Source organism: Myodes glareolus, chromosome 2 (assembly GCF_982192425.1).
Source record: "Myodes glareolus chromosome 2, mMyoGla1.1, whole genome shotgun sequence".
NCBI classification, from domain to species: domain Eukaryota; kingdom Metazoa; phylum Chordata; class Mammalia; order Rodentia; family Cricetidae; genus Myodes; species Myodes glareolus.
In genome coordinates this window covers 109,926,766-109,948,834 of record NC_142027.1, presented here as the reverse complement: position 1 = coordinate 109,948,834, position 22,069 = coordinate 109,926,766, and the positions used below count along the sequence as shown (strand labels likewise).

Below are 22,069 nucleotides of genomic sequence, written 5' to 3'. Positions count from 1 at the left end.
TTGAGTTTTTGTATTGGCTAAATGTGCTTAACTGGTAACATTAAAAGCTCCCATTTAATTTTTAAACTTTTTCTAGTTAAAATCTTATTGTATTGTAACTTGATGGTAGATGATCCTAGAATGATTAAACGCCCAGGTTGATTATTCAAGCTTTATAATTCTGCCAGATACTAGAGCGACCTCTTGACAATGAATCAAAAATGTGCATAGTGGCTTTACATGGAGAGCTTTGAAGGAGGAAAAAACAAGGAATTAAAAAGGTTGCTTGCAGATTTCCCACGGCCCTACAAAAAGAAGAATTTATCTAAAATAATAATAACAGACCACTATGGGTAACTCGGTGAAACCCTATCTCAAAATAAGAAGCAGACTTCAGAGAAGTTAAGTTGGTAAAGTGCTTGCTATGTAAGCATGAGGATTAAAGTTTGAATCCTGAGCAAACATGCAAAACTCCAGGTGCATTTGTAATCCCAGCATTAGGGAATCAGAAATGGAGGGAGCCATAGTCTCAACTGAGTGGTATGGGCAGATCCCCAAATCTCCACAACGGGTTATTGCTTGTGACAGGGTTGCTCATGTCCCTAGCATGTGAGTAGTTTAGAGTACCTCTAAGCACTAATGTCCTTGCTGAGAGGCCCATGTCTGGCAAAACATTACTGGCCTACTTTCTCCCCTAAAAGTCACAGTCTATGGCATAAGGGATGTCCATGGGTTTCCAGTGCAGTTGACTGAATGTGTTCAGTGTAGAACAGAAAATCCAGCTGTGTGTTTGCTCAATTGAATGTGGAGGTTTTGGGCTTAAAGGCAAGCCAAAACAAAAGTGAAAAGTGATGGAATACACCTTTAATACCAGTAGAGGCAGGTGGATCTCTGAGTTCGAGGCCAGCCTGGTCTACAGAGTTAGTTCCAGGACAGCCAGGACTACACAGAGAAACCTTGTCTTTGGGGGTGGGAGCTGGGTATGAAACCTGTCAGCCACAGCAGCCTTCTAGGTCTGGCGATAAAATGAAAGCAAGAGAAGTGCTGAGTGGTCAATAGGGCATATACACACATACAAAGGTCTCTCTCTCTCTCTCTCTCTCTCTCTCTCTCTCTCTCTCTCTCTTCCTCCTCCTCCTCTCCCTCCAACAATATCAATATACTACTTAAAAATTCAGCGTCATATGTGGCCATCCTGAACCACACCTGGTGATTGTAAGATCACCCTTACATGAGCACTACACCTCTTCCAGACCCCCCTACAGGACAAGGTGCCCCTCAAGGCTCCAGCCAGCTAGCTGCATATGACCAAGCTGTGCCCCACTGGAGTGGCTACTTTATTTTAAGTGACTCTCTTTTTCCAGGCTGAGTCACTCCTGCATGGCTATAAAAGGCAGCGGAGCAGTGACTAAATGCACTTGGGTCCCAGCCACAGTTAAGTATTACTACCCTCTACTCCTTCCTTCTTATTTGCCTAACACAGGGGTCTTACTTTACCCCAGGTTGGCCTTAAACTCACAGCAAGCCTCCTATCTCAGCCACCATAGTTCAGGGATTACAGACAAAAGCCCGAGTCCCAGTTTCATCTTTCTTCTGACTCCACTTCCTGTTCTAATTCCTCAACTTCACAAAAGGTTGAAAGGCAAAAATGTAGGGCTATCACTTCATCCATAACCTTGAAAACTCTTCCTCCCAACAGACAAAAAGCAGAGGTCTTTCCCCACATCCTACCTATCCTAGAAGAGACCTGTCCCAAACCTAGCATTTTGAAACTGTTCAAGAATGTAAACATCTATCAGGTATGGAGGTGTACACCTGTAATCCTAGAACTCAGGAGGTGAAAGCTGAAAATTAGGAGTTCAAGTAAAATATTGATTACATACTGTGTTCAAGACCGACTGGGCTACATAAGACCCTGTAAAAGACTAAAAGGCAGGCTAGGGATATAGCTTGGTTGATGGAGTGCTTTCCTTGCCATGTACTCTCATCCCCCTATCTCCATTTCCAGACTTCATAAACCAACTAGATGTATGTAATCCGAGCACTCAGAGAGAGATGGAGGCAGGAGGTCCAGAAGCTCATTACCAGTCTTGGCTACAAAGTAAGTTGGAACTCAGCCTGGGCTGCATGAGAACTTAAGGACTGGAGGGACAGAAGGAGGGAAGGGAAGAGGGAGTGGGAATGAATGTCTATGTATGAATCAGAGAAGAGGCCAGGCCTAGGATGGCAAGGGTAAATTAAGAGTCTGATTCCTGGGAAATAAAAGCCAATTAACAACTGCTATGTTATATTAGGCACAGAGAATATTCCTTCACAAAATGGGCATGCCAAATCAGATACCAGAGCTCCTGCACTGCAGGGGGCAGTAAAGATGGATAACGGACCCTCAGTGGTCAGGGCTCAGGATGAACTCTTCTCCAGAAGAAAGAAGCCAGGGAAGGCCATTTGTAAACAACACCATGAAATGAGGCGCTTTGGAAGCATGCTCCAAAGAACAAGAAATACCAAGATAAAAATGATGCACTGGTGGAGTGGGAGATTGCTCACAGGTAAAGCACTTGCCACACAGGCATGAGGACCTGAGTTTGGAACCCTAGGAGCCACATAAAGCTGGATATGGCCGCACACATCTATAATCCCAGTGAGTCTATGTGACACGAGAAGCAAAGAAACAAAATTCCTGGACGCTTACAGGACAGCTACCCTCTTGTAGCCAGCATAAAACAAAACACCAGTCTCAAAGAAAGCGGAAGGTAAGGACCACCAATACTAAGGTTGTCCACATTCATGCCATGAGTCCATGGGAAGGGTACACCTCTATACTCTATATTCACACAGGGATGAACACACACACACACACACACACACACACACACACACACACACACACACTTTCTTCCCTTCTTATTTATTAAGCTAGAGGAAGAAAACACATTGGAGTGAGAAAAGACAATCAAGGAGTGGCCTGAAGAGCCCAGCTTTCAGTACAAAAGCTGCTTGGTCGAGACAAGCACCGAGACAGTTTTAGGATGGATGGCAGTGATGCCACTCAGGAATATGGGTCTTTTTCTTAGTTGTCCCATTGAAAATGGCTGATGTGGTGCAAAGCTGAACAAAATAATCAGAATGCCCAGGCTCCTCCTAGAAGCACACCAGGCATTGAAGACACTAATCTAGTCTTTAAAATAGATTTCAACCATCAAAGACCTGAAGCAAGGCCTGAGTTACAAGACAGTCAATGACATGGTTTCTCTAAGAACGTGTGAGGCCATGTTTCATCCAAAGCATAGGGGAAAACAAAAACAAACAAATACACAAATAAAGCAACCAACAAAAGTGAGAGCGGGATTGAGAGAAATTAAGAAAGACGTGGCTCTAACAAGGCTCAAAAAAGCAGGCGTGTTCATCTGCATGGAAGGTTACTGAGCCATTTGTGGCTCATATAGAGAATGCTGTCACATGGATATGTGTATGGTATAAGGAAAGACTTCTTTCGGCAGAAGATGCCAGTTATGGGATCCCAGCACTCAGCTTGCCACATGGCCATGGTCTACTGCCTGGTGGAAGAGATAAAAAAAAAAAAAACTTTGAAGAAGAGCGATAGGACTTCCTCCACAGGACCCACTGTCTGGCACATGGACGGCATTCCATAAATATCTGCAAAATGATTAACTGTCAGCACAAACCACCTCGGGGAATATTTTAAACTGATAACTATTAAATTAGATTTCTTTTCTTTTTTCTCTTCCCTAAGCTAGCTTTATGAAGCAAAGATCCACTGCACCTATAAAGTATTCTATAGTGTTCTAAGCTAATAATGGTTTGTTTTATTTTATTTTATATTAGGTGAGACTGAGCCCAGGGCCTTGTGCATATTAGGTAAGCATTTTATTCCTAAGTACTCTATTGTTGAGCCACATGCCCCCAGCTCTATTTTTACTTACTATTTTAATACAGAGTCTCACTAAGTTCCTTGAACTGGCCTTGAACTTGCTCCAGAAAGGTCTACAACTGAAGATCCTACTGCCTCGGCTTTCTTCAATAGCCAGAAGGCAAGTATGTGGCATAAGACTGGACTTTTGAGTTAATACAAACACACCATGGGTAGGAGGTGCCAGGTATACAAGGAGCCCTTCACAAGCTGAGCACCAGCATTAATCTCTTTGTTTCCTGACTACAGATACAATGGACCAGATACCCCAAGCTCCTGTGGTCAAGGCTTCCCTAGCAGAGTGGACTGTACTCTCATATTGTAAGTCCAAGTAAACCCTTTTTTTCTTAAGTTGCCTCTGTCATGGAAGTGAAAAAGTCACTAATACAACTCTCAACACAGTCATAGAAGCTCAGACTCTAGAAAGAGTCATGCACACTGCCCTTTACAACCTGTGTCAAGAAACATCAAAGTTTATAGCAGAAGAAATGAAGTTTTACCAGCAATATTGATGCAATGCCATCTTTGAACACACTGCTGCCTAGCATCATGGAAATCAACATAAGCTCAATGTCCCACAGTGATCCTGGAAGGACTTCGGTTAACACCATCCTGACATACCAGAGGCTAAAACAGCAAGTGGACCTGACACTGCTCCATGTGTCCAGCCTATGTAATGCCTATACCTGGTATCAACAACTTGTCCGCTGCCACATCCCATGGGTTGGGTGAGGCATACACTCTGCCAGGGTAGAGTTGGAGGCATGTAAAAAAAAACAGGTATCCTGCCATGCATTTTTTCTGAAGAACTAAGAAATATCTCAATAAGTATTCTAAATTTGCCCAGGGGTCATGAGACCCCTTCTGAAGACTGTGACACAGTCCCAGCTCACCTCTGGAGTGTTCTTCTTGAATTCTCGGCTCTGCTCAATGAGCCGTTTTCTGGACTGCTCACTCTCATCTTGCCTGTTTGCCAATACTGTTGCGGTGGCATCAAGTTCTCTCTGTGGGGAGATCAAGAAAGGAAAAGCAAGATTATAATTTGCAATTTATCCCAGGAGGGATAAAGTGGATGCTGGTGTTGAACAACAAGGAGAAACTCCTGGGAATCAATTCATGGGCAGAAAGTAGGCTCAAGGACATGTGAAGGACCATAAGCATAACATATTCACACAACACCAGCCCCAGACAGTAACTGGAGAGAACCAAATTTGTTCAGCATGCTGCACAAAGGATTCCTTCCTAAGGTAACATCCACAGGAACAGTTTCCCTACTAAACCTTAGTTGAGTCAATGCCCCCACATCTCTCCAGGCCATTCTCCTGAGTTCTCATCCCCCTACCTAACAGTGTTTCCCCCAAATAGATTCTACATGGCTAGCCTTCTATAGTGTGGACCTGAGACTAAAGGGAACAACAGTTGGTTTAGTTCAATTCAACAAATACTGCTTGAAAACTTATTCTAAGCTAGGCATCCCAATTGGATCCATTAACCTATTAGTTTGAGAGAGGAACTTTTAAAAAGCAAATTCCAAGAATAATTATCACCACTGCCCTGTAAGCTTTTCAGAGGCACTGTTAACCAAGCATCCCACAGGCCTTGGAGTTTGAGGACTCCCAGAGTAGGTTACCAGAACACTGGCCAAGTCTGAGGACTCTGCTCTGAACAGCAGTCGTACCCAGTGTCAGAGAGCCCGTGTTCCAGCCCTAAGACTAGGAGAATCTGTTATAAGGAGCTGCCCAGAGCAGCCCATGGCAGATGGGGCCCAGGATGGAGCTCCAGGCTCACAGCAGGTATACAGGCCATGTGGCTGCCCACTGAATGGCCTGCTGTCTCATATGCTAAGTCAAGTAAATTCAGTAACTGAATACACAGAGCAGAACATTCTGTGTGGCATTCAGTAACTGTTACAAGTGGTTCCTCATCCACAGCAGGTTCCACTCTGTTTCTGAGAGAGCTAAAAGACCACCAAGATCCCATCTCCTGAGACAATTCATGATTGGTGGGAAATGGGGGGGGGGTCCTCATGTACCCCAGGTTGGCCTCAGAATCATTACAAAGCTGAGGATGCCCTAAAATTCCTGATCCTACGATGTTTGCTTTCCTCCCAATTGTTGGGATTATAGGCATGTATTATGCAGTGCTGTATACTGGGCAAGCACCCTACCAACTAAGCCATATCCCTAATCCCCCTCAGAAATTCTACAAGTCTTAAAAGAAATTGTACAGTGTAGTTCCCCAGAGCTAGCACTGGCATAAGAACATGGAGGAGTGCATGTAAGGGAACTGGTGGGCAATAAATATATGGGGGCTGTCCCTCACTCAAAGTCACTCTTAGCTACCACCTGAGTAGCTGGGATGGGAGGTGAAAGTCAACTTGCCTTACAGAACTTTCCATGGGAATGTGAAGTGGGGTAAGGGGTAGGTATCCCTGCTGAGAATAACCTTTAATTTCTGATCCTCCTGCCTCCTCCTTTGGAGTGCTAGAGTCACATGTATGTGCCACACACTATGTGGTGCTGGGAAGAAACCTAGGGTTTCCTACATACTAAGGCACTCTATAGACTGAACAGCATTCTCAGCCCCCTGCTTCCTTTTTAGAGGAAACAACTCACTAGGCCAGGAAAGCCATCCTGGGTGATACTTCCCTGGTACCATGATGGTGTGGCTCATGGCCAGACAAGATGACAGAGAGCTGGAAGAACCAACCAGCATGCTGTCAACTTAGAAATCTTAAGACAGTTTAAATGCGGAGAGGGGAACTATGAGGTGGGGAGAGGCCCTCATGCCACACTCTTCCTTTAAGTATTTCTGGCATTCACACAAATCCTGGGTGAGCAAATCCAAAGGAATACTGTGGGCTAGCATTCAAGAACAGATGTCAAAGCTACTGCAGAAAAGAGGGAAACACTGGGCGTTTTGATAGACCACATTTGAAAGTCATCCCAGAGAAGAGGAGGCAGGGGAAAAAGAGCAACTGCCACCAACGTGGGGAAGTGGGATGGAAAGAGAGGCAAGCAAGCAGCCACAGATAACGCAGAAGGCTTGCAAAAATATAAACAATCTGGCAAGAACGAGAACTTAGACGGCTATATTTAAGCAGCAGAAGAAGTTATAATGGGAGACTTGGAGAAGGGCGGAAAAAAGCCAATATTGAAATATGACAGGAACGGGAAAAGTTGATGTTTCCTTCCAGACACACACACACACACACACACACACACACACACACACACAAAACCTTGGAGAAACAGAAAACCAGTGCTGGCTGTCTTTTTCAACAGGGATCCTACTGCCTGTAGTGAAGAAGTCTGGGTCCCCAGTTAAAGGACAAGTGACATCTTTTGGCTTCTTCAAGTCAGCGGGGTGTTGGATATTAAAGGGAACTTGTGGGGTTCCAGCCTTCCCAGTTAGTAAGTACATTTTGGGGGAATAAAATTTGAACAAGGGGTTGCTGGGCATGGCAGTGTATATAATCCCAGCACTCAGGAGGTAGAGGCATAAGATTAGAAATTCAAAGTCATCTTTGACTTCATATCAAGTTTGAGACCAGCCTGGTCTTCCTAAGTCTGTGGCTTGAAAAACTAGCCAATGATATGGCTCAGTGTAAAGTTCTTACCTAACATGAATGTAGGCCTGGGCACAAAAATAAATAAATAAGGTAAGAAAGAAAGCATTGCTTACTGACTCAAAAGCACAAGCAGCTGAGTTAGATCTCAACATACAAGTAAGGCCACTGTTAGAAAGGAAGAGGGGATGTACCTGGGGCTTACTGGTCATCTAGCCTACAAACAACTCCCACTGTCATGAGAAATGAATGGCACCTGAGGGATAATAGCAGAGGTTGTCTTCTGGCATCCACAGACATATGCACAGAGAAGGGACAGTGGGGTGAGAGTGAGGCACCTACCTATACACATACACCCCACAAAGAAAATAAAGGACATTGGTCAGACCCTCTGATTCTGAGGTCTTTTCCCAGGCAGACAGCTTGAATGGAATAGGTGGTTGGTGACCAGGAACCCACCTCTGACATCACACTGCAAAAGCCCATCTGGGGCCAGTTGCTGTTGGCAGTCAGGGACTCCATGGGGATCCACCTCAGTCCTTAATGCCAACCTTGCCGATATATGTGAACCGATATGAGAAGCCATGACAGAGACCACATTTGGAGACCACAAGAGTCCCCAAATTTAATACCGTGCTGCCGCCTGCCATGACGGAAACAGACTGACATGGTGAGTAGGAGATTAAGTCTTCCACCTATGTGTGGAACTTCCACTGCTCCAGGTAAGGCTAGTCACATTGTTAAGGCTCTAAGTCTTTAACTGATTGCTTACAAAAAAAGAGTAAAACACCACCAAATCTTGGGGGAGGGGTCCTTATCTGTGTTCGCATATGGAGGCCAGAGATGGAAGGCAGAAACTTTCCTTTATCACTCTCACCTCATTTTTTGGGAAAGGGTCCCTCACTGAATCAGAAGCTCACAGATTCAGTGAGGCTGGGTAATTAATGAACTCCAGGGATCCATTCACTTGCATTCACTCCCCAGAGCTAGGACTGCAGATATACAGTGTCATATCCAGCTTCTAACATGGGTGCTGGTGTTCCAAATTCAGGTCCTCATACCTAGTATCAAAAGTTTGACTGACTGAGCCATCTCCCCAGCCCCTACCAGACCCTTTTGAAGGAGAAGACTGCGTTCTCAAGCTCCAGAGACAACATGAAGGGAATAGATGGCTACAAAACACAAGACCAATATCATTTTATTATTCACCGAGCCTGTCTATTCTCAAAGTGTCAAATACAATGACGTACTAATAAAAGAATCTAATGTGTTGAGAGGAGGGGGAGATGCGGGACCAAAACACAGAATCACATGATCACATGGAAACAGGAGCTCAGAGAGTTCCCACATCTGAAAGGCATTAAGATGCAAAAAAAGGAAAAGCTGGAACCAACTTAACTGCCTGTGAACAGCATTATTTGGCATGGCCACCAATTAATGGTATTTTGTGGTGGTTTTTAAAAAATAGAAAGCAAACAAACAAACAAAAACATTTTACATGGACCCAAAAATGCTATTTGGGACAGTATGGTTATCAAGATCTACTTAGTCAAAATCAGCAAATCATCAAACAGTGCTTACACGGTAAAAAGACTATCTCTCCACATGGTAGCCAGACTCTGGCGATTTGCAGAAAGAAGCAGAAGAAACCTGAAGTGAGTTTGTTCTCAGGAGAGACTAGTGAGGAACGGACTTACTCTAAGGTGTGTACTCTTTGACTTTCTTGGGAAAGTAGGAAGGTATTAATTTTTAAAATCCTGCCATCCAGGTTCAATAGAACAGGCCTTTAGTTCCAGTTACTTGGCAAGCTGAGGCAAGGGGATTGTTTCAATTCAGGAGCAAGCTCAAGGCCAGCTTCAACAAGGGCAAAATTATCAGGGGTCGGGGGCAGGGGCTATCATTAGAACATTCCCCATCTTTTGCCAAACAGCTGCATTTTAAACAATGTACCCACTGGGCAAGTGGGGCTAGAAGAGAAGAGGAGGCAGCCATGGCAGCTACAGCCATTCACAAAAATACACCCAACCCAACCAGACACTCCTGCTAATGCAGGAAAGAAGAACCCTAGATCCCAGGTTGACAAGGCTGACAACAGTATACACACGAACTCAGAGTCTGACAAGGTAGAAAGCACTGGAAATGACACTGAGAAGTGCCTGAGCAGCAGGGCACCTCATACAGAAACTGTTTTCCGTTTTAAAGGAATCCCTTCCTGTATGATTGAATGACAGGTCCAGGGTGAAACTCTGGCTTTTGAACCACATGGCCCCTTGTTGTAAGAGGCCACTTGTTTGTTTCCCAGCCGCCCAGAAGCTCTGCCCCGAAATAACCACACAGAAACTGTATTCATTAAATCACTGCTTGGCCCATTAGCTCTAGATTCTTACTGGCTCTTACATATTAATTTAACCCATTTCTATTAATCCGTGTATTGCTACGAGGCTGTGGCTTATCAGGTAAAGCTCTGACGTCTGTCTCCAGTGGGGCTACATGGCTTTACTCACTATTATTATTAGTGTGAGTAAGCTCACACTAATCTATTATCCGCCCCAAGAAGCATATGGCTTCTATGGCACTTCTTAGTGCTCTATGGCCAAGCTATATATGCCAAGCCAGGAAAGGAACTTAGTGAGTGCTCATCCCTCAAGGCTATTCCACTGACCAAGCCTAGAGAGCCCCTGCCTTTCCTCAGAAGAGCTTCCAAAGACACCACCAAGACTCATCAGGGAGAGCAGATAGCTGCTGGCATGTCCCTGTGTCTGAGTTCACAAACATACAGGCCTTCCCTGTTCTGGGGGACAGAGGTGTGGCTATTTACCTCAATGATTTTGAACTCTGGGATATTTTATCTGTTTCTGACAGGTCCTCAAAGGGTTCCTAATAGCTCCAGGTTTTCCTCTGTGGGGGCTCCAGCCTCCAGCCAAGTGAAGATGCATTTGAAAGAAAGACAAACCAAAGACTGCCATGTAATGTCAGGCCTGTCTCCCAGAACCTAGACTGGGCATGATATTGCATGCCTGTCATCCCAGTACCTTGAAGGTTTAGGCAGGAGGATTAAAGGTTGGAGCCAGCCTGGGCTAAATACGGAGGGAGAAAGGGAGGGAGAGGGGGAGGGCAGGAGGGAGGGAGAAGGGGAGGGCGGGAGGGAGGAAGGGAGGGAGGGAGGGAGGGAGGGAGGGAGGGAGGGAGGGAGGGAGGAAGGAAGGAAGGAAGGAAGGAAGGAAGGAAGGAAGGAAGGAAGGAAGGAAAATCACATAGGCAAGGATGTTTAAAAATAAGTCTTAATGGCCGCTGAGATGACAGGTAAGGGCATTTGCAGCCAAGGTTGATATTGCAGCTGGGTTTAATTTCTCAGACCCATATAGTGAAAAAAACCAGCTCCTGCAAGTTGTCCTCTGACCTCCACACACATGTATAGCACATGCAAAGACACACACACACAGTGAAAATGAAATAGAAAATTTTTAAATGAGTTTTGAGAGCACCAATGATGACTTTGAAACTGTTCACCTTAAGAGTATGTCTTTTTTTTTCTATAACAGAAATGATCATGCAGGGCACCCCCACTTTTGCTGAGGTACACCCTTCTTCACAGGAGCAGATCTTTGTATACCATTGGTTAGGCTTTCCACTGGGTGGGTCTTCTTAGACCTGTAAAGGAATCTCCACTACCATTGCATCCTCATGCAAATCAGAATCACTGCCCCTGAACTGATACTTCAGCAATCCAAGTAAAGTGTTCTTTTTGCATTATCTTTACCGTCTTTTTTTTTTTTTTCAGTTGTGTGTGTGTAGGTAAGAAAACAATTTTTGAGAGTTGGTTCTCTCCTTCTACCATGTGTGTCCTGTGGACTGAACTGAGGTCATCAGTCTTGGTTACAAGTGGTGCGGGAGAATTGTCTGTATTCTGTCAATCATATTTTAAATAAACGCTGATTGGCCAGGCAGGAAGTATAGGCAGGTCAACCAGACAGGAAGTAGAGGCAGGGCGATGAGAACAGGAGAATGCTGGGAAGGAGGAAGCCCATTCTTCCCAGATTCCTGCCCAAATCACCGAAGAAGCAGGATGTGACCTGCCCCACTGAAAAAGGTACCAACCCATGTGGCTAACATAGATAAGAATAATGGGTTGATATAAGAGTTAGTAAGAAGCCTGAGCTAATGGGCCAATCAGTTTATAACCTAAAGTAGACTCTCTGCGTGATTTTTCTTTGGGGCCTAATGACTGTGGGAACTGGGCAGGACCGAAACCCCAACAAGCCTGGCCCTCATGTTACATGCAAGCACCTTTACCAGATGAGTACCTTGCTGACTCAAACTCTACCTTTAATCTGAGAACAAATTTCAGATGATGTCCCCTTTAGAGACTGCCTGTCAAACCCATCAGACAACTACAGCTGACAGAGGAATTGTCAATGATATCAATGCAAGTAAAAACTGAGCTGCTGCATCTATAGAAACAAGCCTTCACAATTATTACACAGGCCATTTCTCCCATACTTAAGCGTCCACATTTGTTTGGACTAATAGGAGGTGCTCCAATTACAATTACTCAGGGCTCAGCCACCCATCAAATTCCTATAACTCCCCCAGGCCCCACTCAAAAAAATATTTGGCTGGGGATAGAGATGTGGTTCAGCATTAGATCATCTCCCTAGAAAGGGGCCAAGGACATAGTCAGCAGTACATGGCCTGTCTAGAATCTTCCAGTCAGGACCTGAGAGGGTAGCTGGGCTGTAGAGTTCTGGTCTAGAATTCCCCAGGGAAGGACTATGAGCATGGTTCAGCAGTAGGACCCTGGTCTAGAATCCACCAGTGAGGAACTATGGTGTGGCTAAGCAATAGAACACTTGTCCAGCAGTGTGAGGCCCTGGGTTCCATTCCCAGTACTGCAAAATGAATGAATGAAAAATGAATGAGAAGTCCTTCAATAAGTGACATGGGGAAACCCTGCACTGGAACTTGAACTCCTCCCTCCCACAATCTGTGGTAGTTGTGGTCAGCTGGTCCCCTCTCTGGAGATTAATTAAGATAATGCATCTGAAGTTCAGGGTGCAGTAACCATTACATCAAGGTTAATTTCTCTTTACTAGTGAAGCCACACACTTGGCCTTAGCCCTGAATTCATTCTGCCACCAGCATCCTAGACCAGGTGGGAGCTCTGGAGACTCAGATAAACCAGAAGCCGTGCAAGCTGAGGGGACTGCTGTCTATCAGAGAAAAAGAAAACAGGCAGGAAAGATTGACAAGACAAAAGGAAATATGCTGGTGGAGAGAAGTGGGAAAAGTCAAGGAAGAGAACAAATCCTTCTGAAGGGAAGGCACCTAGGCTTCTATGAAGGACCTCCATTTTCACTGGGGCTGGGGCACAGGTGGGCTGTGTTCATTCTTGGGGCTTATCCAGAACTGTGCTCTATGTGACAAAACACAGACAACTTCAGAGACACTGAGAACCTTGTTACAGCTACTTGGGGCCAGCAGTGAACAAGAAAGTACCATCTAGAGAGCAGTAGCCAGCCAGGCTTCTATGTCAAAGGGGCTGGGAGGGACAGGCAAGGGTCAGATGGCAGCAGGTACTTGTGTCAGGCTCAGGATTTATACAGAATGTTTTATAGGAGCAAAACCTCTCACAACAGAGAAAGATACAGGGTGATACTTTTGAGGATTAGGAAGACCCTCTAAGGCTGTGCTATTGCGCACTTGAATTATGTATGTGTGTATATGTATGTGCATGCATGTGGAGGTCTAAGGTCAACCCTGGGTATTATTCTCCAGGTACAGTTCCCCTTTTCTTGAGCAGGCTCTCTCAGTGGCCTGGAATTCACCAATTAGGCAAGACCAGCTGGCCAATGAACCCTGGGATTCTCCTCTACCTCCCCAAATAACAAGTATGTTTCACCACAACCAGTTTTTTTGACATGGGTTCTGATGATCAAACTGGGATCCTTAACACTTTAATAACTAGGCTTTCTCCCTAATTCTGTACCTATACATTTTTTTACTAACATTTTAAAAGCAAACATTTATGTATTAAAAAGTACATTTTGTCCCCATACTAAGGCCTGGGCTTGAAAGCATTGGCAAGGACATGGGGGTGCCTCACTCATAGAATGGTGTTGATCTCCAGTGTAGGACACTGTGGGGGATTACTCATAGAGCATAGACTGATGGTCTCCACTTTAGGAAGAAACATTCAGGATCCCCCATGTAAATATTAATGTTTTCACCTACTTAGTATGACTTTAATTCAAGAAACAGGTATGACCTATTTCCAAATGTTTTTCTGGGGCAGGAACCTTTCATTATTGGGTTCCTCATCAAAGACTTCTGGTCCACATGCATAACTCTAGTCTTCTACTCTGAGATGTCAGACACTGAGTCAGATGTCAGAGTGGGCAACCCTATGTGGAAGTCACAGGTCTACAGAATCAGGCTGACTGCCAATGGACCCTAAGAGCAACTGGTAGTGCTCTTACCAGTTGAGAGTAGTTGTAGTTGAAAAGGGAGACTCACACCATAACAGCATTGCCAATATGCACGTGTCCCAGGAAACCCTTGGATTCTACATGCTGGTAGAGAATGGGCTGGTAATCAACACGGAGCAACGGAAGAAAAAGGGCAAATAGAACTGAAAGGCCAGCCGCCTAGGAGGGACCACAGAGTTGGGGATATAGGCCCACATACAAAGTTTCAAGGGCCAGACCGGCCTATACAAAAAAAATCATGTCACATAAAGAGGGGGAATGGGTGGAGAGGTGGCTTAGCAGCTTTTGCTGCTCTTCCAGACAACCTGAATTTGATTCCCAGAACCCACATTGGATGCCTCACAACTGCCTCTAAATCCAGATCCAAGGGACCCAACATCCTCTCCCATCTCCAGGATACCCACCACTCACTTACCCACCCACAGGGAGGGGGCAGGGAGACATACAGAAATAAAAATAAAATCTTTTAAGAGAAAAAAAAACTATTTTACAACTAAGGGAACAACAACAACAAAAAATAGGCAAAGTGAGCATGTGAACAAGAAAGTTCTTGCTAGTATATGACCTTCCCAGGGACCTGGGGAGTTACAGGAACTCTGCTTTTTAAGCCTTGGTAAGCATCTTAGTGTTGGCCAGCTCCATCCCCCTTTAAAATTAAGGTGAAACAAGGAGAATAAAACCTCATTTAGAGCCTGTTGTGGTGGCACACAACTTTAGGGCCAGCACCCAGGAGTCAGAAGCAGGCAGATCTCTGTGAGTTCAAGGCCTGGTCTACATAGAGTTCTAAGACAGCCAGGACTGTTATACAGAGAAACCCTGATTAGGGGCACGGGCACAGACAAAAAAGGAAAAGCCCAAGAAACTTCCTCATAAGATCTAACAGCACACAGTAGCTAGGTTTACTCTGTGTTTACCCCATATCAAGGACACACCCTGCTCTTCAGCAAACCCACAGTAAGAAAGAAAGGATAATATGGGCTGTCATGATGGCTCAGTGGGTAACAGTGCTTGCTGGCAAGCCTAATGACCTGATCTTGATCCCCAGATCTTACAAGTAGAGAACCAACTACATAAAGTTGTCCTTGGTCCTCCGCGTGTATGCCATGGGACACAGACAGACATACACAGTGCACTAACACAATAAATAGATGTAGAAAATGGAATTTTTAACTTCAGAAAGGATAACTTGTGAACTTCAAGTGCCTTGTAAAGAAGGGCACTCAATTTCAGCTTCAGAACCAGTCTGAACGCAGACAGCTTTGCACCTGCTAGTGGCCTTCAGCAAGCCACCTCACCTATAGGATGGGCATAGTGCCCTGAAGCTCCTCCTAGAGAAGTATGGAGAGGTATCGTGAAACACTCATAGTGCAAGAGGTGTTGGTGTGGCTATCACGCCTGCTCTCCAGGGCCCCACAGTCAGTTGGGAGTAGCAATAGATGTCACACTAAGTAAGAGTGGTGCTGCATACTTGAGGTCATGGAGAGAGTTCAGTGTGAGCTGCATGAGACCATTAGTGCTAACTGTCACCCTGACAAAAATCTACAATTGCCTAGAAGATGGGCCTCTCAGTATGCCTGTGCAGGACATCTCGACTGCATTAACTGCGTTGGAGAGGCCAGCACTATTCCCTGGCTGGGATCCTGGACTGTACAAATGGAGAAAGAGAGCTGAGCAGCACATGAATGCATCAATCTTTGGTTCTCGCTATGGATGTATTAGACCAGCTGCTTCAAGTTCCCACTGTCTTGATTTCCCAGTGATAACAGACTATACCTGTTATCAGAGCAAGCTGAAATAAATCCTCACTTTATGTTGTTTTTACAAGGGTATTTTATCACAGCAATATGAAAAGAAACTAAGACACCATGCAAGCATGAGTCCCTGACTTTGCTCCCCAGAAACCATGTAAAAATAAAGAAAGAAAGAAAGAAAGAAAGAAAGAAAGAAAGAAAGAAAGAAAGAAAGAAAGAAAGAAAGAAAGAAAGGTGGTCATTGGTGGCATGTTCCACACACTAGTAAGGCAGAGACAGAAAGATCCCTGGAGTTAGCCAGCCTAGCCTAATCTGTGAGCTCTGGACCATACAAGCCTTTCTGTGAATCCGTTGAGATCAAAAAACTTCAGAGACCCAAGATTTGGAGGGTTTTAATTTTGTTTTCACTCCATCACAACCCCCATCCCCAGCGCAAAAATAAAAACTGCAGCTGCATCTGACAAGCCTTGCACCACACACAATACCTGCTAGACTCTCAGACAGTGAGACGTGAGAGACAGCATTTCAGGGTGAAAAATGAAATATGCGGAACATCAGATAGCAGCCATTCTAAGAATCAGTGTCAGGCAGGCAGGGACAGGAAGGAAGCGTTTCAATCTGCACAGAAGGGGCACTGCCTTACAGGTCAACCGGACAGCATGAACTGCCTGGTACAGGACAGTTTCTGAAACATTCATTTCATACACTGTGTTCTCTGGACACAAATGCAGCAGCCTGACTTCTCTCTTTAGAAACTTTGGGCTCCATCTTCCTCTTCTCCCAGCTGCCCACAGGACCCTCCTGCCCCTCACCAGCCCTCTACCATACCTAACCCAAGGTTGGCTCTTGATGTCCAATGGTCTTTGTGTGTAGATCAGTTACTTTCTCCCTAGGTTGTCTTATACCTGAGCTAAAGACGAAATGTCCCTACCTCATCCCTGACTGGGTCTTGTGTACTCTGCTTTCTGTGTCCCTCAGATCACAGCACCCAATGCCTCCCAGTAGGACCCAGCCTAGGAAGCATGGTGTTGTGGACATTGCCACTCTTGTGGGCCTTGAGATGAAACTGGGGAAGAAGCAGCCACAAGAGCTTCATTACTCTGGTCTCAGATAAGGAAACAGATCCCATACACATTCAACCAGTTACTGCTAACATCTGCCTGGGACATGCTTCCTCCAGACTTCCTCTGGGTTCAGAGTTTCTTTTATACTCAAGAATACATTTTGAGTCAAATTTGATACATTATTCCCTTAGTCACTGACATGGCACCCAACCCACCTAGGTCACACAGCGCACTTCCGTGTACTTTAAAAGATCAATGGAGGGTGAAAGATGTAGCTCAGCTGGTAAAGTGCCTGCCTACCATGTATGAAGCTCTGAGTAGGATCTCCAGTCCTCCATAAACTGGGCATAGTGGTATGCAGCTGTAATCTCAGTACTTAGAAGATTGAAATAGGACAAAAGGTGGTTGCATGCCAGTCTGGGCTACATAGTGAAAGTTGTTGTTTAAATAAGAGGTAGAGAGGGGGGATAACTGGTCTAGTATGGGCGGCTCCTGCAGGGCCTAAGAACATGCATTCAATCCCCAGGACCCACAAGGTGAAAGGAGAGAACCAATTCCTTATGAATGAGCTCAGTTAGTCAGCCTGCTCAATGCCCCAACCAAAGGAAAGATGTAGACCCAAATTTCTACAGAACCACAGGCCAGAGAGCTCTTTAGAGGGCTCACCCAACAACATATTAACCGAATTCAAGGAATGAAACTGAGGGAGACAGGCAGCTGAAGTATCTAAACTCAAGTTCCCAGCAGGTGCTCAGAGAGAAATAAATCAAGATCTCAGTTTCTCTTGTCTGGGATGTAGCTTAGCTGGTCAGGGAGTTGTTTAATATGGACAAAGCCCTGAGTTCAACCTCCAGAACTACCCAAAACAAAACAAAACAAAACAAAACAAAACAAAAAGAGTATGGAGGCACAGGCCTGTCATCCCTGCACTTGGGAGATAAAGATGGGAGAATCAAAGTTCAAGATCATCTGCAGTAATATAAGGAATTTGATGAAAATCTGGGCTATATGGGGTCCTGTCTCAAAAATAACATAAAACTGCTTCTTTGTCACAACAACCAGATGATGATGGATCAGAAATCATACATGATAAGGGTAACACAGAGACTGTTGGTTCTGTCAGTCCAGAAAACTCTATAGACAGTGTTGGTTTTCCAGCCTTCCAGGTTCTAAGCATCATGACAGAACCTGGTACAGTGTGCCTGTCTAGCATATATAAAGACCTACATTCAGTCCCCAGCACTGGGAATGGTGGTATGTAACTATAATCCCAGTAGACACTGGTGCCCATTTTGTGGGCAGGAAACTGAGAGCCAGATGGGTGTGCAGCTTTGTCTAGATCCCATCAGGAGGGAAAGAACTGGATATGTTTGTTGCCCAATTTGTGTCTGTGGGAATCCCACCCTGCCTCTTCCCCAGGCTCAAACCCAATTCCCCTTTTCCAGAAAACAAGGACGGGTGAGCAGGCCATCTTTGAGAAAATGAGGCAGGCAGAGGGAAGCCATTGTGCTTTAATCTCAAAATAATTACACCACTGCCAAGAGGAATAACCCTGATCTCATCTAGGCTGGTAGAAATGTTTTCCTCCTAAAGTATTTGTTTCAGAAATAAGCCTTTAATTTGAACACTTTGGGAGCCAACATTTCTGTCTGTTGAAAATATTTATCTCCATTGTTTGGCAGGAATCAATTTGTTAGGGCATCAGCCACTCTGGCAAAGGTTCCCTGCTACTTCCCTGGGAAAGCGCTGGCGGCTAAGCTGCCTTGCAGCACTAGCTCGCTCTTGCTCTCTCTTTCTCTCTCTCTCTCTCTCTCTCTCTCTCTCTCTCTGTGTGTGTGTGTGTGTGTGTGTGTGTGTGTGTGTGTGTCCTGCCACAACATCTATCAACATAGACCCAGACTGTGAGTCGCAAAATATAAAATAAAAAGGAGCCACCTGAGGCATGCATGCTAGGTTGGATAGATTTTCGAGGTCTCTGAAACAAGCCTGGTGAGCGAATGACTGCTGATCATTTTCAGGCTCTGAACAGGCATAATCCTTATCCTTCAAGCAGCAGAACACTTGGTAGTCTGTTTTCTCACATAGCCCCACTCCCTTAAAATAAAAATCGTATATGGCTATGAGTGTAGGTACACAAGTGTGCTTGTACTGTGGAGGCCTGACTCAGTATTGGCCTTCACCGTAGTTCCCGAGGAGCTGTCTACCTTGTATTTTGAGACAGGGTCTCTCAGTGGCCTAGAGTTCCTCTAGTAGGATTGGCTGGCTGGTCAGTAAGCCCCAAGGATCTGCCTGTTTCTCTCTAGCCCTAGGATTACAAGTACATATCACCATGTCCAGTTTCTTTAAAAACAAAACAAAATACGGATTATGGCTGTTGAACTCGGGTCCTCACGCCTTTTTCTCTCCTCAGCCCATATAGCCTCATTTCTTGGGAAGCTAGACAGGACCCACACAAGGCATTAAGGGATCTTGGGCTCAAGGCAGCCCAAGCTCCACCGTGGAGCTGGTTCCTCCTAATATCTCCAAGCTTCAGTTTTTTTCTCCTGTGAAAATACACACCTGACTGAACCTCACGGGTGGTTAGAATACTCTATAATGCAGAAAGAAGTCAAGCCTTGCATGATGGTACACATTTGTTATCCCAGCACTTGGAGAGCTGAGGTAGTGGGTGAAAGCAAGTCCAGGGCCAGCCCGGACTAGGGTACCAAGTGCCAAGCCATTCAGGTCTACACAGAGAGCAAGATCTCAAAAAGAAAATCAATATGATGACTGTAGTCCCAACACTCAGGAAACTGGAGCAAGAGGGCCATCAGTTCTAGGCCAGGCCTGACACAGAAACTCCAGGATAGCCAGGGCTACATAGCAAGACTCTGTGCCACAAAACACAAGGCAGGCAGGAGAATTGTGATTCCAACAACAACCTGAACACAACAGAAGAAACTAAAGGGGGAGGGTGGAGCTAAAGTTCAGGAACTAAGGAACTTGCTGCATGCTCACAAGGCCCTGGGCTTGCTCTCCAGCACTACAAAGAAAGTAAAATGAGAAAAAGTAGAAACAGTCAAAAGAGTTGCAAGATTGGGGTGCTTAAGAGACGGGTTGTGAAAGTTAAGAGCCATCGCAGTTACAGGTGAAGTGCTAATAACTTCATTTTGAAACTGTTGGATTAGATGTGTGTGTGTGTGTGTGTGTGTGTGTGTGTTTAAAATCACAGCTGTGCCTTGCACCACAACCCAACCTGTAGCTGTGTTCCCTTCTCACATTTTAATTAGCAAATAAACTCTGAAAGGTTCTCAAGATGTTTCTGCCTGGAGTTATAAATCAAAGTGAAAAGACAAGTGGTTCCCAGGAAAAGCCAAACTTGAGAAGATACCCATCAGCCAACTGTCCGAGTTCATGGATAACTTAGATTCAGTCAAGATGTGCCACCTCTGTACCATTTGAATCATCTTTGGCTTTATTTTGTGGTTGATTTTCAAGATTTTCAGAGCTATGTTTAGCAAGCAACCTTACCCTGCTACTGGGAGAGAGTTACTGTTAGCCAGGTGGACCCCAAGAGCAGCTCACATAGAGCTGGGTCACAAGTGATTTCTGCCAACAGTATGCTGGCTGCTTGTCATGCAGCCTGGGTGTTGGAAAGAAATAGGTTAGGTTATATGGTAGTCCCTGGTGCCTAGAACAGAGAAGTAGGCTTAAGGGGTCATTTTAATCCTCAGTGAGAATTGCCGATAGCAAGGTAAACACAACACCCACAATAGTCTCCAGGAAACTCTGTTTATCAGCTATATCCCAGCTTGTCTAAAAGTTGGAGGGGTCTAGCTACAACCACACAAAGCTAGCTAATTAGCCACTGCAACTGTCTGAACTTGCCTAAAGGATGGAATGGCAATTAACAAGCACAATTACTACATATTCTTGCTGCCACATAGCAGGGGTTCTGACATTGATTCAGTCATAGCCAGTGCTATTCCTATCAGAAGTGACCCCACATCCTAGGTGTCTCTTCTATATCCCATTACCGAACAAAGCTCCTTGAGGCAGGAAATTATATTCACTGAAATTTGCTCCTTGGATTAGGGATGTGGCTCGGTTGGTAGAGTGTTTACATGAAACCTGAGTGCATTCCTAGGACTTCATAATCCAGGTGTGGTGGTACATACCTTAAATAACCATACTAGGGAAGTGGAGACAGGAGGGTCAGGAGTTGAGATATTCTCAGCTACATGGTGAGTGAGTTGGGAGGTCAGCCCATGCTACAAGACCCTGCCTTGAAACAACAACAACAAAAAGCACAAAAAGACTTTCAACAGAAGCTAACTGCTAGGTTTGTTCCTAGCAGACCCCACTCCTATCTGTCTGCTAACAGGTTTCTCCCTAAGATTCCTATATACCTGAATGACACTTATGTGAGTACCAATAGCAATATCTTGGTCTGTTTCATGGGAAGGTCTGAATGGAGGTGTCTAATGGGATTATGAAGGGCGTATCTGAACCTGAACCCTACAAACAGGAAAAGGCTATGCTGGTTTCAAAGGCAGCTGCTTTTCACAATTCACAAATTCACTAAATTCACAAAAACATATAAATGTGAAAAAGGGGATTGCCTGAGTTCAGAGCATCACCCCGGAGGAATAGCCTGTGGTCCATGACATTAGGGCTCATCTAGCTCATGAGCTGACTTATTTACATGTTGGACTCCCTGCAGGGAACAAAGGGCCCTCATAGCACTTAAATGTACTTGGACACCTCTTAGGAAGAAAGGTACCAAGACCAGCTGCGAGTGGGGTGGACAGAGGAAATAGCTAGGAGTGGGGTGGAGAAAGTGTTTCCTGCTAAAGATCAGAGAAGACAGAAAAATAACAAAGAAATCAAGTGGCTAGCTGCAGCCCCAAGAATGGGAAGAAGGGAAGATTCCAGAAGGCAGGGGTAATAAAAATAGCTGCTATGTCAGTTTACTGACTCATCTTTTACATCCCTTGTGGTTTTTAATCCCCGTGACAACCTAACACAATGCTGTCTGCCTGCTCTACCACTGCGCAAGCTGACATTCACAGGTACAGCCAGCTGACCAGAAGCACAGCAGAGAGGCCACCACTTCCACATATTTGACCCTCTTGGGCTGCCAGTGGGCCCCAGGTTGCAGGGTCCTACCATTTTAAAGTCCTGGGGCTGTATCTGTCCTGTGACATGGTGAGGTCTGTCTTTATGTCCCCCAGCTTTCTCTCTGTGTTCCCTCCTCTTCCCTCCCACAATGGATATATCCAGAGCCAGGTCTGCTTCTATTTTTTTTTTCA

At 45.1% G+C, this 22,069-nt stretch overlaps 1 protein-coding gene across 7 annotated transcripts in view; it reads right to left on the bottom strand.

Annotated features, from left to right (window-relative positions):
- Cux1 (cut like homeobox 1) overlaps window positions 1-22,069 on the bottom strand; it is a 325,002-nt gene that overhangs the window by 234,476 nt on the left and 68,457 nt on the right. For all 7 annotated transcript variants that reach the window (XM_087903516.1, XM_087903517.1, XM_087903522.1 and 4 more), the window contains exon 2: window positions 4,804-4,914. In XM_087903516.1, coding sequence (XP_087759642.1) covers window positions 4,804-4,914 — 111 coding nt within the window. The remainder of the gene's footprint in view (window positions 1-4,803; window positions 4,915-22,069) is intronic.